Genomic DNA, 17,272 nt, shown 5'->3' on the forward strand with positions numbered 1-17,272 from the left:
CACCTAGGGTCATTAAGCTTATCTCCCTTTTGGTTAGACGTTGGAATTCCAATACGTGCTGCATTTTCAATCTCATTAGGTGTGACATTATTTTGTGAGTTTGTTCTGAGAATGTCATTAAGACCAAGTTGTTGAAGACGACTGAAAGCACGAAGTAAGACGGCAGCAGTAAACCCAGCCTCCGGCTCTTTTGCCGGCGCAGTGGGGCCGTCGCATAACATCCGCTCCATTACAACAACAGCGAGTGAATGGTCACATTATTGCTGCAAACATCTGGTTCAAGAAATCTCAAGGAGAAATACTACGTCATTCAAATTGGATAACATCTCACCCTTGACTTCATGAACAGTCAGTTGATTGCCAGTAGATCTCGATAACAAAGCAGCTTACGGCCCTCCATCTCAGCGCCGATTAGGTAATATGCTGCGACACTGGTCAACAAGTTGCTTCCAACGAAGTATGAACCCGGGGATACCCTTGTCACCACCCGGACGAACAACCTCAAGAACCGCCCAAAACCGACGTTGGGCGACCCAAGAAACGACAGCAGAACATGACGCCGTTCCCGGGATGGACCCCTGTGCGCCGTGTGATTAGCACCAATTGGCCCCCCTGATCTCCGCCCAGCTTGACGGCCATGACCACGAACGAACGAACTGTTGTTCCCCGACAATGTAAACAAGAGGGTCGGCCGAGAGAAGTGTGAGTAATATCACCAGCCCTCCTCCTCCTCCTCCGACCGCTTTGCGCCCATCTTCCTCTCGATTCCCCCTCTCCCACCTTCTCGTCACTCTCCTTTGTCGTTGTCGTTGTCGCTCAGCTCAACCCCGCCGCCGCCGCAATTCCCCCCCTCCGCCTCCGTAATAATTTCCGCAAAAAACACCGCAAAAAAGGAATGGCTGACCCCTCCAGCCGCCCCGGCAGCCTCCGGGTCCTCCGAACCCGCGGCGGCGCGGGGCCCTCGCGAAACTCCTCCGCCCGATCCTCCGCCGTCTGGGGAGAAGACTATACCTACCTCCACGCCCCGGCGAACCACAGCAACCTCAGCCTGCGCTCCACAGCGTCGCGCTTCTCCCTCAACGAGCAGTTCGCCGCCACCCGCCGCGAGTACGAGTTCGGCGACGACGACGCCTCCTCCTACCTCGAGCGCATGACCCTCGCCTCCGAGATGATGGACGACGTCGGCGGCGGCGACGACAGCACCGTCACCGTTGGCGATCTCGCGGCGCTGCAGCAGGAGGCCGACGGCGTCGAGGGCGACTACTACGACCTGCTGTGTCTGCCCAAGGACCCGACGCTCACCCCGGACCAGGTGCGCAAGGCCTACCACCGCCTGCTGCTGTATCTGCACAAGGACGGGCTGCCGGAGAACCTGCACGCGATCGCGCAGCCGTGGTTCAGCCAGGTGCAGCGCGGCTTCGAGACGCTGATCGACCCGCACCGGCGGGCGCTGTACGACGCGAGCCAGCTGCGCGATCTGACGCACGACGTGCCCGAGTTCCCCGTCGACGAGGACTACCGGTACGCGTACGACCTGTCGCTGAAGGAGCAGCTGCGGCAGAGGGCGGCGGACGTGGTCCAGACGTCGTCGGATCTGGGGATCCGGTTCGACGTGTCCAAGGCCGTGAGGCAGAGTTCTGCGCTGACGCCGCTGGACTTTACGTTGAGCCACTCCGTCACAGTCGGGTTGCCGGCCTGGGGGCGTCTTCTGGATAGATCGACGTTTAATTTTGGCCAGTGTGGATTGGCCGTGTCGAAAAAAGTGCCGTCTATCGCGGTCACCGAGGAGAAGGGGGTTGAGCAGGCGAGGGAGTCGATGGTGTATCTGCCTCCGCCACAGCTGACTCTGACGGGGTCTGTGTATGGCATCGTTGAAGAGATTTATCGAGTTCCGCTACCGTTGCTGGCAGATCGTTACCAGCCTCTGCTGCCACTGACGATCCCTCGCAAGCGTATAATCCAACTGGCTGAGCAGCGGCCATGTCCCATGATCAGTTTCAAGTTCCACCAGGATATCATCCACCGAACGGATGAAGACCATATAGCAAAGACGACAGTCGAAGTGGAGAGCGAGGCTCTCCCAGAATCATCACTAACAGCGCGGGTATCCCACCCCATCCATCTCCCGAACAGCACGAACCCAGTCGTCCTCGAAGGCAGCCTGCGCTCGGGGAGGCCGTGGTACCGCGAGCCGCCCCGCATCGCGGTCGGCGTGCACCGCTGGCTCGGCGCCGGGACGGCCTACGCCTTCGCCGACAGCGGCGACTGGAGCATGTGGCCGGGCGAGACGATCAAGTTCCTCGCCGACTTCTCGCAGGTCAGCAAGACCCAGCTGCTCACCGAGTTCCCCATGAAGACCTCCGCGAGCTTCGAGGTGGGATACACGACCTCTCCCGAGCGGGTGCCCTCGGCAGGCCATGAAGATTCCCCGAGGGGCGAATGCGGCATTCGCGGGCTGGATTACGAGAACAACAGCACCAACAACGACGCCTCCTGGACTGTCTCGACGTCTCTCACAGCCACCGCGGCGGCGGCGTATCTCCGCTACGGCCGCGACCTGCCCCTCCCCGGCTCGAAGCCGACGCGGCTCGAGGTAGAACTCTGCTCCAACACGCTCCTGGACCGCTACCTCGCCGTCCGCAACCTCTGGAACGTCGGCCGCTTCTCCAAGCTCGGCCTCGAGTTCGGCGTCAGCCTGCACAGCCTGCACCTGTCGCTGTACTGGTCGCGCCTCAGCCAGCGGCTGAGCATCCCGCTCCTCCTCTCGCCGCGCGCAGAGTACAGCCCCGCCGTCTTCTTCTACGCCAGCGCCGTGCCCCTCGTCGCGTTCGCGGCCAGACATTTCCTCGCGAAGCGCAAGCGCGCGCCGCCGATGGAGATCGATCTGCAGTCGTACATCAACCGCAAGCGCGCCGCGGCGGACGACATTGCGGCGCTGCTTGCGGGGCCCGTGGAGGCCAGGCAGCACGCCGAGCGGAAGCGACGCGGGCTTGTGATTCTGAGCGCCAAGTTTGGAGTCAAAGAAGGCGCGGACTGGGCACTCGAGGAGGTTGCGGACGTGACGTTGGCTGTTGCGGCGTTGGTTGAGGATGGCAAGCTGAAGATCCCGGCGGGTGTGAGGAAGGGGTCGATGTTGGGGTTCTGGGATCCGGCGCCGCTGAGGCGAAAGGCGCTTCATGTGAGGTATCTTTGGAAGGGGAAGGAGCGGACTATCGAGGTTATGGGGCGGGATGAACTGGTTCTCCCGCCTCCTAAAAGGAGCGCAACATGAATTGGTTTTATGACGAGATGTCGATATGATGGATATGAAGGTATGATGGGACGACGCGAAGGGTATGGGGGCATGAGCTGGTGTTATTGGATTAAGGATATCCCGTTTCAGCCTTGGCTGGACAGAAGAGTATGCAGATAGTTCAAGCCAGAAAGGCTTGCAAATCCTTTTGATTACAATGCGGAGTTAACTACATGCTACCTGTCTCCTTGAGCTCACTCGCTGTAGGCTGCTCTTGCCTTGCCGTCGAGGGCCTCCTGGAAGAACTCCCGGTACGTAATCTGCTTGAAATCCGGATACAAGTCCGTCGTGAGCAGGTATCCCAAGTACTCGGCATACTCGGGGGTGTTGTCATGCCGTACCCCGGCAGAGTATTGATACTGCAACATCATCAATCCCACCTGCGTCATATAATTCGTCTGGCCGGCCGCAATCTTCTCTCTGCTCTGCTGAATCTGGCTTTCGATATCCTGTGCAGAAAGCTGGGAAAACATGTCAATCATGAAGTAGACACTCATCAACAAAGGGGCTGACTCACGTAGGTCTTTTCAATCTTCTCGCCAGAGATCTCTTCCATCAAGCTGTACAGCTCGTTCAACTTGGGCGCAAAATTGCTTGCTAAGACCTGCTTGTTCAATGTTCTGGGGTCCTGGATGATGCGCGCCACGTAGCGGCCGACATCGCGCGAGTCGATCATGGAGCAGACGGCTTCCCCGTCGCCCGGGACGAAATTTTGCTCGGGGAACAGGGCCGCGGGACGTATGTAGTCTGTCCGCCCGGAGGCGAGGCGGGGCAGGAAGCCGGCGTACCACCAGCCCACGTTGATGACGGTCCACGGGAGATGCAGGCGCTTGATCTCGTTGAGGACATCCGTTTTCTTTGAGGAATTCAGCATTCGGACTTAGGGATAGCGCGGATCAGGCCTTAAAGAAGGGGAATTTGACGTACCATATCCTGTAGGTCGTGGACACCCTTGGGCGGGATCACCATCGCAAACTCGCTGGGCACGAAGCGTTTGACGCCAGCCTTTTTGGCGGCTTTAGCGAGCGGGACCTGGTCCTTGAAGGAGGCGACGGAGACTGTCGAAATGACGACGTCAATGTTGGCGAGGGCTTCGACGAGTGCATCTTCAGGACCGGTGAGTTCTACGGCGGTGACCTTGACCCCACGGGAGCGGAGATTGGTGTACTTTTGGTTGGTCGCTGAGGAGGGACGAGCGATGGCGGTGATTTCCTGAAGGCCGTGAGCATTTTCCTTACAGTAAGCGAAGGAGTTGGTTGCGTAAGACTTACGAAGGCATCAGATTCGAGGAGGGCGTCGATGATGAAGTGCCCGGTCTCGCCCGTCGCACCAACAATTGCAACTGAAGTCTTCGCCATTGTGTCTTAAGTATCTTTCAACGTGATCTGAGAGTAATTTTTGAGTTGAGATGGATGAGCATTTTCACACCGGTCTATTTGCATTATATCTTGATCCGGTGTCTCTGGAAGAGCGGCCCGTCCGGCCTTCGTCCGGTCCATTCAGACAAGTTTGTAAGAATGGTGAATCTATAATTTGGATTTGGTGATTCGGCAGATGCGCTCTCGATTGCTGCCGCAAATGATTCCGCTTGAACACGAATACGATCACTAACGAAGGCAGCGTTCTCGGGATGAGCAAGTTGTTTGCGGAGTTTGTGGGGTCTAGCGGACTTCATGGGTTGTTCTTTGGCGGACTTGTGCACAGGTCTTATAAGTTTACTAGGTTGTAGGGGTTTCTCATAGAAACGACTTTGCATTTATTCGGCAGACCAAAAATATATTCACTGAACTTGTCAAAAAAAGTAATTACACCACCTTTACCCCCGATTCAGGATGTCGCCTCTGCCAATCCCACTCTTCTCACACATGTCCCTGAAGATGCCCCCTTGATCGTACAGGTTGATGGGAGAGTCCAGCTCAGCAACGTGGCCCTGGTTCATGACACAGATCCTGTCATACCCGATAATCGTTCTCAACCGGTGCGCAATGCAGAGGAAGGTCTTTCCCTTCAGGTTGCCCAGGGTTTGCTGCACCTTCTCGTCCGTGGCAAAGTCCACCGAGCTCGTCGCCTCGTCGCACACGATGATCTTGGAGTCCTTCACCAGCGCCCGGGCCAAAGCCATGAGCTGCCGCTGGCCCAGGGAAAAGTTGAGGCCTTCCTCGTCGACGGGGCTGTCGAGGGTGATGTCGTTTGCGCCCGTCTCGTCCACCAGGCCCGACTTTCGCAGCGCCGACCACAGGTCCAGGTCACTGTGTTCGTCGAACGGGTCTAGGTTGGATCTGACGGTGCCCTGGAACAGGGTCGGGTCCTGCGGGATGATGGCGAGCTGAGCCCGAAGATCCGCGAGGCCGATCTGGCTGATGTCGACGCCGTCTATCGAAATTGAGCCGCTTGCCAGGTTGACGATCCGGAACAGCGCTTGAATAATGGTCGATTTTCCGGACCCCGTGCGCCCGATGATGCCGACTCTTTCACCCCCTTTCACCTGCATGCTGACCCCCTTCAGAACCAGTGGTAGTCTCGGGCGGTAACGAAGTTGGACATTATCGAAGACTATTCCTCCGGCATGTGGCCAGTCAGCTGGCAACTGCCCGAGATGCGCCGGGGGTTCTTCCTTAAGACGGTGTCCGTAATAGTACACTCTCTCCGTGCTGTTCATGTCGTTCTGCACCTCTGCCATTTGCCGCACTGCGAAGCTGCAGATGTTGATAATCGAAAGCATATACGATAGAACGAGACCGCCGATGCTAGGATGAACGCTGAAGCGAGACGTCACGATGAGAAGACCGATGACGAAGATCAAGATCAGACCGATCGCATCGAGCCGCAGACCCAGCCAGCATTGATTAGCAAAGGTCAGGAAGTACGCCCCGTCGAAATCGTCAATGGCCCGCCGGATTGTATTGACAAAGTGACCCTGCACGCCGTATGCGCGAATCGTCGAATGCCCGTAGATGGCCTCGCTGACTTTAGCTAACACGTTGGATCGTTGGATAGCCTCGTGTCGCTTGATTTCTCGAGCTGAATAGTTGTAATATGAAGTGGCGAACAGGTAAATGAGGACCAGGGGTACTAGGGCAGCTACGAAGATGTGAAAGTATGCAATTATCAGTGCGAAGACGGCGATGATGTTCCCGATGGTCATGAGGTACATCCGGAGAGAGTCGGTCAGTTTATTATCCATCACGTCGACATCTTTGGAGAAGCGGTTGGTGATCCTTCCCAGAGGGGTGGTGTCGAAGAAGGCCATTGGCGCTCGCAGCACTCGGCTCATTGCCATCTGGAACATGTGCCGGCTTGCCTTGGTTCCGAAGATGGAGACGCATACGAAGAAGGCGAAGATGGATATTGCTTGGGCGAATCCGAGCCCTGCGTATATGCCTAGCTGCAAAAGTGTGTCAGTCATACAGCAAAACATCAGGAGCGGTGTGGGAAACTTACCCAGCCGCTCAGAGTGAGAGGGAATTGGCCGGCTGTCCACCATGAAAGCCATAGTCCTGTGGCGATATACGCAACTTGCGCGACAGTGAGCAAGAAGATGACCAGAGGAGCGATCATGAGAGAGCCTGCTGCCCTGAGATATCCGACATAAACATCCCAGGAAACGGCCTCTACGGCGCGCTCCTCAGCTTGCATCAGAGCAATCTGAGAAGCAGTGGACTTGGAAGTTGCCGTCCTCTCCAGCGTCTGCACGTGGAGCTCTTTGTCCGCATTCCGAGCAGGAGGGTCTTCGTCATCGGTGTTATTTGACTTATCATCGGTGGTAGCGGCAAGGGTCATGAGCTCAGCGAACTCGCCATTGTGGTCCATCAAGTCGTGATAAGTCCCGTCGGCCTTTACTCTCCCTCCGTCCAGCCAGATGATTCTGTCGCATTTATGCAGCACATGCAAAGAATGCGTCGCTAGAATGCGGCACTTGTTGGCGAGTAGCCCGCAAATAGCCTCTTCCATGACATGACGGCCGACTTCGGCGTCAACAGCAGATAAAGGATCGTCCATGAGGATGATGTCTGCGTTGAAGTAAATAGCGCGAGCGATGTTGATGCGCTGCTTTTGACCCCCTGAAACCGTGATTCCTCGTTCACCGATCTCAGTCTCGTCACCGTTCGGAAGCATTTTGAAATCCGAGAGCAGCGCGCAAGCTTGTGTGACTCTATCGTACAGACCGCGATCGAAGTCCCTGCCGAAGATGATGTTTTCTCTGACGGTGGCGTTCTGTATCCAGGCATTCTGTGGGCAAAACGCTCTCGTAGCTCCGAACACGACTGTGCCCGTCGTCTTACGCATCTCACCTGCGAGGGCAGCCAAGAGAGAGCTTTTGCCTGAGCCCACGTTGCCGATGACGGCGACCAACTCTGAGCGGCCGACGGTGAAGTTGAGCTCGGGTATTTGGAAGGTGTCTTGGCTCATTGATGTGTTGGGACCTTCGACACGCTTCTCATCTATGACTGAGCCGTCACTTGACTGCCGGGATCGCGTTTGTTCCCAGGTGAATGTTGCTTCACTGACGACAATGGCGTTATCATTGTCGTGATCGTGGATTGCGTCTTCGCTTGCCTCCTCGGCCAGAAGGAACTCTTGGACTCTCATCCCTGAGGCAAGTGCATCAATGACTTGGCCGACAGCCACGGGAAAGATGCTCAAGGGGAAACGCATCTGGTTGAATAGTGCCAGGGAAGAAAATATCGGGGCTGGCGTCAGCGGGTGGTTCCCAGTCGTCGAGTACGTGATGAAAGCCAACATGGACGCGAAGACCGGTATCACCATCCCAATCGACTGAGCACCGTCGCGAAGAGCCAAGAGAGCCTGGATCGCCTTCACCTCGTCTTTGCGCACCTTCTCCACCCGTTGTAGGAAGCTCAGCTCCCACCCGAAGAGCTTGATGAACCGGATGGACTGCAAGGCTTCCGAGATAATGCTGACGCGCCTGTCCGTGAGCTTGTTGATGACGCCGCGTCTCGCAAAGAGGACTTTGGTCGCCATGCCGAACAGGGGCGCGGAGACGAATAAGACTCCAAGCCCAGGCAACGCGGAGTACCCAAGATTGATCAGCAAGAGAACAATCGTGATGATGATGGACAGCGGCGCTGACCAGGCGAGATGGAAGAAGCTGGACGCCTGGTCGATCCGGGATGCGTCGGTCGAGACCAAGTTGATGATTCGTCCGTTGCTCCATCCCTCGTCTTCTTGTGGCTTCTTCTTCTCATCTTCTCCTTCTGTGCCTGTGGTGGCTTCGGAATTTGAGCCTCCGGCTTTGGCCCGACCCGACAGCCGGAGTGACTTCGCAAAGATCCTCGACATGAGGATGGCGCGAGCCTCCCCGCCGACTGAGAGTCCGGCATAAAGGAAGTGGTTGGTGCAGACTCCCATGATGCCTTGTAAAGCCGTCATGACAATGACCAATCCGACGCCATAACCAACGGAGGGGCCTTGGCTCCCGTCTCGTTGAGCGTTGAAAGCATCTGTAGCAAATGCGATGATGTACCTCAGGAAGAATGGGGTTATTGCCTGAGCTATGGTAGCGACAAGTTGTAGAATACCGCTTAGAAGGAATTTGCGCTTGAATGTGGTGAAGAGTGCACTGAGTAGAGGACGTGGAGCTCCATTCGCCACGCGCCGGTTGAACTCGTTCTCAAACCTCTCTTCCAGGCCCGGCACAGCTCGGTCAGGGTTCACCAACCAAATATCGTTTATTTCCAAAGGCCGTTGGTAGCCAAGCTGTATTATCGTGTTACTCACACGGTCTATTTTGTTTGGTGTCAGGCTTACGTGAATAAGAGGCGTTAGCCAGCTGAGTACTATCTTGCTCAGTAGGCCCGCAGACCCTTCTCGTGATGGCTGTTCTCGTTGGCCGGGTATCTGCGGTACCACGCGGGACTTCAACGAATTCAAACGTCTCCGCCATTGGCCGGGCTCTCTAGGGGTTACCGGTTCCACTTCGTCGTTGTTGGACTGGTTGCTCTCCGAAGCAGCAGCGGACATCTCAACATCTGTGATTGGCTTCATGTTGCTGCTTCCTTGCTGTGGGCTGGGTTGAAGTCGACCCTTAGATTGGTAGACGGCGTTGAAAAAAAGCGGTATTAGGATTCCCACAGCGGGAAGTGAGTACCTCCTTACCGGACCGGGGAAAGCGGAGGTCGGACCTGTCTAAGTGAAAATGCCCCTGTTAGCTGAAAAGTAGACCGGGATAGCCCATATTTCAAGCTTTGCGTGGCTGTCAAGAGCACGTAACAAAACCGGCATCAGGCGACTTTTCATCCCTGGAAGCGCGTGTTAACCTGAGTCGTGGTGCCGACGGCACCGCCATTCACAAGTTCGAATCTTCGATGCCTTCTACCGAGGACATCGTATAACGGTCGAATCGCCGATAGATCGAGTTATTCAGACAGGCAGAGTTCCGTGAGATATTATCAAGCGAAAGCGAGCAAACTGATATCAACGGATGAAGCTTATGGTCGTGAAAACTTATTCTACACATCTCTCTCGGCCTCGGCCAATCTGTTCAGCTCCTTTTCCAAGGATACTGAAAGCTCGCCTGCAGTCGAGTCCTCTACGACCCCTTTCTCCCAGTTCAAAGTAACAGACATGTAGCCGTCTTTAGCAGAAGCAAGACAAACTGTATAAGGCGAGCCACTCGTTGAGGCTCCCGCTGAAAAAACGACGCGATCAAATGTTGCTTTATGCTCCTCTAGGCCGGCCACTGATGATATCCCACCGTCCACAACGCCGATGTTCGTCACATTGAAGGCGTGCCGTCTCCTTCCTCCCAACATGCCCAAGAAGTGCTGCCGGTAGTCGCTTACGAACTTGGTCAGACCAACCGAAAGGTTCTCCGACGAGGAGCTCCTTTTGTGAATGAAATCTTTGCACTCGCTGGCGGCCTTCCAGATCTTGTTGTCATCTGCCGAGGCAGTCTCTGCCGCATGTGCGGTACTTGACCGGCATGAGATATAACCCCACGGCAAGCTTTTGTCGGCAGAAAAGCAAGGCTCCGCGATCGCTGTAAAGCAACCCATGTCGTCCGGTGAATGCTTCGAGAACTTCCTTAGTGAAAATGGTACTGAGGCGATGAAGCGCGAATGAGTTGGGTATAAGACACCAAGAATTCGTGCCACAAGGACTGTAACGAGGGCGGTGATGGTCGCTTGATGTTTCCTACAGCCGTTCCGCAAGTCTTTTACCACGCTTTGTGGCAAGTAGAAAGTTTGAGTGTTGCTCACCGGAGGGAGTGCATCTTCAATAGGAGGCCCCGACCATTCCAGAGTATCTGTAGACGAATACAAATATGTCTTGAATGCCTTGGTCAACATGAAGAGGGCAGTGAGGGGAAGGTCCATGCTCTCCTCCAAGTGAGGGACCAAATCAAGTTTTGGCACCTGAATAATCTCAGGTTTAGAGAAAGCGCTGGGGCTTGTTTCCCCTGACTCTATGAGGTCATTCAGCGCGTTACGGAACGTGCGGTGGAATGCTGCCCCCGACAGCCCGTCACCAACGACATGGTGGAATGAGAAGGAGAGGGCAAAAGTGGTAGTATCTTTCGAAGCAGACGACTTGATCACTTCGCAGCGCCATAAAGGAAGGTCTTGAGTCCTGTTAAATGGCTTTTGATGTTCATCTTGAATCCTGGCGTCGACGGCCGAGAGGTCAGCAGGATCTGCCTCGACGAAGTGGACGATCTCTCGAAGATCAATTTGATCGAGTCGTTTGAACGACGGCTGAGGGCTATCTTCATCTGTCAAGGCAATGCCAAGAATAGGGTGCCGCTCTACCGTCTTTCCTAAGGCGGTGAAAATCAACCCCCTAATGTCGTTGTTAACGAGTGCAGGTGTCGTGTTGCAGAGGTTGTATATGCAAGCAACTTGGACGTTGTTGTAGAACTTGACGAGATGTTGATGGATAAGGAACTTCTCCAAGTTTCCTGCGACTGTGGTTAAAATGAGGTCAATCCACCGGTGGCTTATGGAATCTCACCAACACCTCGTAGCGGCTTCACCTCCATCATTCTTCGTGACGGTCTGGGAATGGATAGAAATGTCACCTCAGGTTCCGTACCCACGAGCTTGCGGGTTGATTTCGGTGAGTGGACACAGATGATGTGCCTTTCTCACCAAAAATGACCTCTATGCGCAATTACTAAAGACCGGGCCGTTTGCAGAGTTGCTGATGGGATCATTGCATGCGCTAGGTACCCCTCCTACGGACTTATGCTGTCCCGTCTCATTCCATCTTATCCCGGATCGCCGGCGGCACGCCCATAGAGAACATGAGTCGATGTAGAAAGGTAAGGTCTCTTGGCATTCATTCCCTGACCTGAACCTCGATTGCTTCCGACTTGTCCGTGTGTATGTCCGACTGCCGTCTTATCGCCTCGAAGCTTATTCTTCAACACGCATTCCTTCACGAGCAATGATCCTTGGAGAAGGCTCATTAAGAGTCTTTCGCTGCACAAAATATTCGTCTGAATGCTGGGATGCCAAACCTAAGCAAACTTCCCGGATTTGGTATTGACTCGCCTCAAACCTAGGATGGGACTATCATCCCATAGCCCACCTGTTCGCTAGCCTCGACATCGAATTCGTCGATCAGGCTGAGGGCCATCTTAGGATACCTGAAGCCCTGAAAAGTATATTGAGAGCCAAGTGGGTTTGTGAGAGAAATGGAAAACATGGAAAACGCGTGCGCTCGACGGAACCACAATTATTTCGGAGGTTTTGATGGTGCATCGGAGATTTCGGAAGTTTTCACAGTGTCGGTTGCCAACCAGGAGCGGCAAGGTACTTTCGATATGGGCGACAGCATTGCAAAGGGAATCAATTTGATGAATAATTGGTCAGAAACACGCCATTTCAAAGCGCAGTTGACTTTGCGATGTGTGGCAGCAGGCATCGCCAACGATCCTAGAATTTACCCAGCGCAGGGGCTAGGCACCACACACGTACTTCGACGAGTTCCTTCACCATCATCAGCCATCAAGTCCTGCTCGGATCGAATTCAACCAACTCCCATAATGGTATACGAACAGCACCATGCATGGTATGTGTTCCCCGTATGGGGTCACATCACCAGTGCCAACGCCCTGATTATCAAGATGCTTGAGGAAAACCCAGCTTTGGTCGTTACTTATGTGACGCATAGCCTCGTTGGTATGCAAAGTTTCCAAAGTGCCTTTGAAACTCAGGCAACATGGGAGTTTTTCTAAACATGAGCACCTGAGGTAGACACCCGTAGATTCCCCGAGTTCCCAAAGGATCGATTCCGTCTCTTGACCTTCGGTGACCCTGAGTAAGCATTCAATCTTCTTAGCTTCTCAAAAACGTCCGGGCTGACCTTCCAACATAGCATCTCCAAAAATGTGGGGAAGAACACCATTGCAGAGGGCATTGCTCAACTATCCAAATGCTGGATAGAGACCCTGCAAGAAGCCTGTGATGGTGCACAAGCCTGGCCAAAGCCTACGGCTCTCATGCTGGACCAGAATGGATCACTCCATACTCTACCACAAGTCAGAAACATCGTCGGACCTGACTGCAAGGCATACATGTATTGGGCCGGTAGTGCCGCACGCCTGTATTCGTTCCTTGCGCCGTCAGGTAAAGGTGGATTTAGCGACTGGGAAGACATTGTCGATAAGTATGTCTCCGATGAGACATTGCGAAAAGGCAGAGAGCGTAGTGAGATCATCGACAAGGTAGGAGAAATACTTTCTCACAAGCTGCTGCGCCTGCGGACTTGTCCAAGTATGGCACGTACTAATCATCGCTGGCTAGGTGTGCATAGCGAAGAATGGGTTTGATGAGTTTAACGGTACGGTTATCTCAATTCCTGGAATTCAGGATATGTATGACTATGAGCGTGAATTCGGCGAGGTTCCGCTGCAAGCAGGTAAGCTCCCTACCTCGGACCTACTTTGCTTCGCGGTCATCCTGATTAACTCATTATTGCAGGCGTATCATCGATGCTCAGAGAGACTGTTAGTCTGGCAAAAGCAACTGATGGCGTGGTATGTGCCTCGTCCATGGCTTTAGAGGGCGAGACCATTGCTGCCTGCCAGACTTACACGACTGTATACCCCGTCGGTGTTCAGGTTGCACCCAGGGGTTGGTCTAAGAACGAGTTGGTGGTGAAGGACGAGACTCTGCGTGCTTTTCTCGACAGTCACAGAAAGAGAGAAGTTGTTTTGATCTCATTCGGGTAAGCTTCAACTTCCTTCCACAATGCTCGGGATCATACAACGGTAGAAACCCATGCTGACTTTTGGCGCTTGCCACAGGTCTCTCGTATTTCCCACCAACAAAGCAAATTTCCAGGCCTTGGTATCAGCTCTCATCGAGGCCAAGTACCCCTTTGTCCTGGTTCTTGGGGGAATGTTCGCAGGAAAAGCCATTGCTCCATCAGAAATCAGCCGAATCAATGACAGTGGTGTCGGCTATGTGTGTGACAGATGGGTGGACCAACAATCACTTCTTCAACATCCCTCTATTGGGTGGTTGTTTGCACATGGGGGATTCAACTCAACAGTGGAAAGCCTCGTTCAGGGTATCCCGCTCATTGGCTGGCCTCTTGCTCCGGGAGACAACGCCATCAACACGGCGGTTGTTTCCACGAGGCAGAACCCGGTCGCGTTTGAAGTGATGCAGGTACGTATTCTGGACTGTGAGACAAAAGCTTTAAGTTGAAAACTGACGTTCCAAAGATCCGTACTGGCAGTGCTAAAGGCAAACCCAGAAGAGGAGGGTCCGACATTGTTGGAACTCCCCAGAGCGTTGGAGAAGAGTTCAGAGATATTCTTAAGAAAATGAGGGGTAAAGAAGGAAGTGAGAGGAGAGCAAACGCTCAGACTCTGGCTGAGGAATTGAAGATTGAGAGGGACACCATAGCCAAGGAGATTGTCTCCAAACTAGCTACGACCTGAGCTAAGAGAATCTTTGGTTGCGGCAACTTTAATTAGTGCTTGAAGACTCCAGAGATATGTCTACCCTATCTCATCATTGTAACTAATTCGACACCGAGAAATAGGTTGGTCAACGCAATGGTGAACTAAAGTCCATTCAGTTATTGAGTCATTTCTTGCAGGCCAAAAAAGACTGCCATGTTGCTGCACAGTGTACACAGTAAGTAAAGATGCAAGGGCTATTCATTTGGTTTAGTCGGAGGTTTCACCAACTTTAAATCATCCACTGTGTTCATCAAAGTGCTACCCGGCGTCAATCCTGGATCAGAGATCGTATGAGCATGGGAAGCTCTGCGTTCAGGGGCATTGTCGCGTGGCACACGTGGACGGTGCAGAGCGATCTTATCTCAAAGCTAAAGCTTTTCGCGGACGTCAACTGCAACCGCTAAACAGCAACCCTCAATCGCGCTCAGCCGAGTTTTCAGTTATTTAGTTTGCAAAGATGGCCAGCTCAAACGCCAGTAACAATGTTCGCTTCAGCCCCGAAAGCTACCCGCCATTCCCGACAGACCTACCCACAGCTCCCATCGAGAAGATTTCCCTGCGAAAGCTGCTAGAAAAGGACGATGAAGAGGCGAACAGGCTCTTTGTCGCGTGTCAGAAGCATGGATTCTTCTATCTCAACGTTCGTGACCACCCAGAAGGCGAAGCTCTTCAAAAGGGCGCTCTACAGATGGCACGACTAGCCGAGGAAACATTTCAGCTTCCACTAGACGAGAAGAGAAAGCATCACCAGGCTTACAATGGCAGCATCTATGGCTACAAAAGCGCTGGGGCACAGAAGACCGACGCACAAGGAACGCCAGATACAGTTGAGTTTATGAGCATAGCGAAAGATTTCGTCGTCAACGATGCGCCCAGCCCGAACCAGAATCCGTCCACGATCGTGGAAAATAGGGAGATACTGAAGCCGTTCGTCACGAAAGCCCACGAAACCGGCGTGTTTCTACTGACGCTGGTTGGAACCAAACTCGGACTTGTTGAAGAGGAAGTCCAGAACCGACATCGAATCGACCAGCAGTCTGGATCTCAGTTGCGACTGACACGAAGTCCACCTCTAGACAAGACGCGAGACCCCGAAAGCCAGATCGCTACGACTTCACACACGGATCTTGGCAGCATCACCATTTTATTCAACTGGCTCGGAGGCCTTCAAATGTGGGAGCCAGAACACCCAGACGGCAGCAAGTTCTGGAGCGCTTCGCGCCTGTCACAAAAGGGGCGCTGGACTTATGTCGAACCCGTTCCTGGTTACGCAATAGTCAACCTGGGCGATGCGATGACCAAGTTCAGCAACGGCGTCCTAAATTCAGGAAAACATCGCGTCCTTCCGGCTCCCGGAGAACAAGGAGATTTTGTACGTTATAGTGTGGCATACTTCGTGAGGCCAGAGGACGACACGGTGTTGAAGGTGCTCGAGGCAGCTGGGATTCCCCAATGGGAAGGTGAAAAAGAACCGGAGAAGACATTTGGTCAACATGTTTTGGACTTTGGGAGAGCGAAATACGGCAAAGACTTGGTGAAAATATTCCAAGAGAAGAACAAAGCAGTGGTTGCGTAGTCGTTGAGCATGTAGACGAGCAAAAAGCCGGAGGCCATCATTCTGAAGCTATTGTCTTTGTGCATTACCCTCCCTACCTCCATCACACAAGGTGCCTGATTGAATCAGTGCTCGCTGCCAAAGAATGATCTACCACACCTCGGGGCATAGCACAGCGAAGGGTTCATCTCATTGCGCCTCCTTACCACCACATAGCCCTACGGACCATGATCCCCTTGGGATGACGAAGCGTGTGATCGGTGATTTGCGAGGAGCAGGCAGATTCCTTGAATCCGGCGGCAGTTGTCTGCGGGTCCTTGCATGTGGTAAACCCTCAACCATGCGCCGGTGACATTTCAAAAACCTCCGGTTCTGTCTGAGGTCAGGGGACCCTGGAAGAGCCGAAAGCATCAATGTCCGGGCTCAGGTCCGGTCTCCACGGATAATACCACACCACTTCTATTTATCTCATCTACCCACAAGTGTAACTTTCCATAGCGTGGAGGTAAGGACGAGGAACTCGCAAAAGACCCAGCTTGTTCAGTCGCCTACTCATACCTAATTGGGCAAGCTCGCGCTCTTGGAGCCAAAAGTCAATTCCGAAGAGTCGTGGTGAGAATGCAAACGCTCTTCCATTGCTCACAATCAGCACTCCCAGTCCCCTTCCCCATGTCGCTATGATCGACTCAAGTCTGCACCTACCTCGAATTCTTTGCCTTCATGGAGGCGGAACCAATTCTTTCGTCTTCAAATCTCAAGCTCGGTCTCTCATTAGACAACTTGGACCACATTTCCGCTTTGTCTTCACGAACGCACCGTTCATTAGCGATGCTGGTCCCAACGTGCTCCCGCTTTACAAGGACTGCGGGCCGTTTCGAACATGGCTTCCGTGGGCTGGTGCGGAAAACATTGCGACGGACAAGGAAGGGGTGATTGCAGCCATTGAGAACAGTTTACATGAGGCAATGGAGCACGATGATGGGAAGGGTGCTACAGGCCCTTGGGTTGGCCTTCTCGGATTTAGCCAAGGCGCGAAGCTATGCGCAAGCTTGCTCTTCGAACAACAGCTACGAGCTCACCCGACTGAGACGCCGCACCCGAACGAGTCAAAGAGATGCTATAAGGGGTGGAAATTTGCTCTGCTACTACACGGCATTGCACCGCTAGTAGCTCTAAGTGAAGAAGGGGAGGGGGAGGGCATGCAAAACGCTGACCAGATTCTTGGTCTATTTTCTGAAGGGTTCAAGTTTGAAGAAGACAAGGCGAAGAGGCTGTTGAAAATACCGACAATACACGTTCACGGACTGCTCGATCCTGGCTTGCCCTTGGGGAGGAAACTTCTGAGTGGTTACTGCTCTGATAAGTCGGCATCTGTGCTTGAGTGGGAGGGCGACCATCGTGTGCCAGTAAAGTCGGACTTCGTGCAGAAGATTACAATAGCAATTTTAGACGTGGTATCTTAAATACAAATTTAAACATCATACATCAT

At 53.7% G+C, this 17,272-nt stretch overlaps 6 protein-coding genes across 6 annotated transcripts; 4 read left to right on the forward strand and 2 right to left on the reverse strand.

Moving 5' to 3' along the window:
- Positions 1-895: 895 nt before the first annotated feature.
- On the forward strand, positions 896-3,271 carry ATJ13 (Chaperone protein dnaJ 13; the record flags this gene model as incomplete). The annotated part of the gene is made up of 1 exon (XM_036642764.1): positions 896-3,271. One exon carries the CDS (start codon positions 896-898, stop codon positions 3,269-3,271), a length of 2,376 nt encoding a protein of 791 aa, XP_036491939.1.
- Positions 3,272-3,486: 215 nt separating this feature from the next.
- CGCS363_v010916 (Isoflavone reductase-like protein TP7) lies at positions 3,487-4,650 on the reverse strand (the record flags this gene model as incomplete). The annotated part of the gene is made up of 4 exons (XM_036642765.1): positions 3,487-3,753; positions 3,810-4,148; positions 4,220-4,504; positions 4,564-4,650. 4 exons carry the CDS (start codon positions 4,648-4,650, stop codon positions 3,487-3,489), a joined length of 978 nt encoding a protein of 325 aa, XP_036491638.1.
- Positions 4,651-5,108: 458 nt separating this feature from the next.
- fer6-0 (Multidrug resistance protein fer6) lies at positions 5,109-9,298 on the reverse strand (the record flags this gene model as incomplete). The annotated part of the gene is made up of 3 exons (XM_036642766.1): positions 5,109-6,677; positions 6,734-9,010; positions 9,062-9,298. The coding sequence occupies 3 exons, from the start codon at positions 9,296-9,298 to the stop codon at positions 5,109-5,111; spliced, it is 4,083 nt and encodes a 1,360-aa protein (XP_036491940.1).
- Positions 9,299-12,299: 3,001 nt separating this feature from the next.
- Positions 12,300-14,204, forward strand: UGT76D1 (UDP-glycosyltransferase 76D1; the record flags this gene model as incomplete). The annotated part of the gene is made up of 7 exons (XM_036642767.1): positions 12,300-12,435; positions 12,511-12,574; positions 12,632-12,980; positions 13,060-13,174; positions 13,237-13,483; positions 13,563-13,929; positions 13,986-14,204. 7 exons carry the CDS (start codon positions 12,300-12,302, stop codon positions 14,202-14,204), a joined length of 1,497 nt encoding a protein of 498 aa, XP_036491634.1.
- Positions 14,205-14,685: 481 nt separating this feature from the next.
- gloE-0 (2-oxoglutarate-dependent dioxygenase gloE) lies at positions 14,686-15,804 on the forward strand (the record flags this gene model as incomplete). The annotated part of the gene is made up of 1 exon (XM_036642768.1): positions 14,686-15,804. The coding sequence occupies one exon, from the start codon at positions 14,686-14,688 to the stop codon at positions 15,802-15,804; it is 1,119 nt and encodes a 372-aa protein (XP_036491936.1).
- A 656-nt stretch (positions 15,805-16,460) lies between these two features.
- citA-0 (Esterase citA) lies at positions 16,461-17,246 on the forward strand (the record flags this gene model as incomplete). The annotated part of the gene is made up of 1 exon (XM_036642769.1): positions 16,461-17,246. The coding sequence occupies one exon, from the start codon at positions 16,461-16,463 to the stop codon at positions 17,244-17,246; it is 786 nt and encodes a 261-aa protein (XP_036492539.1).
- Positions 17,247-17,272: the final 26 nt, after the last annotated feature.

The sequence above is a fragment of the Colletotrichum siamense genome (assembly GCF_013390195.1).
Source record: "Colletotrichum siamense strain Cg363 chromosome Unknown KSG_Cg363_contig07, whole genome shotgun sequence".
In the NCBI taxonomy this organism is placed as follows: Eukaryota; Fungi; Ascomycota; class Sordariomycetes; order Glomerellales; family Glomerellaceae; genus Colletotrichum; species Colletotrichum siamense.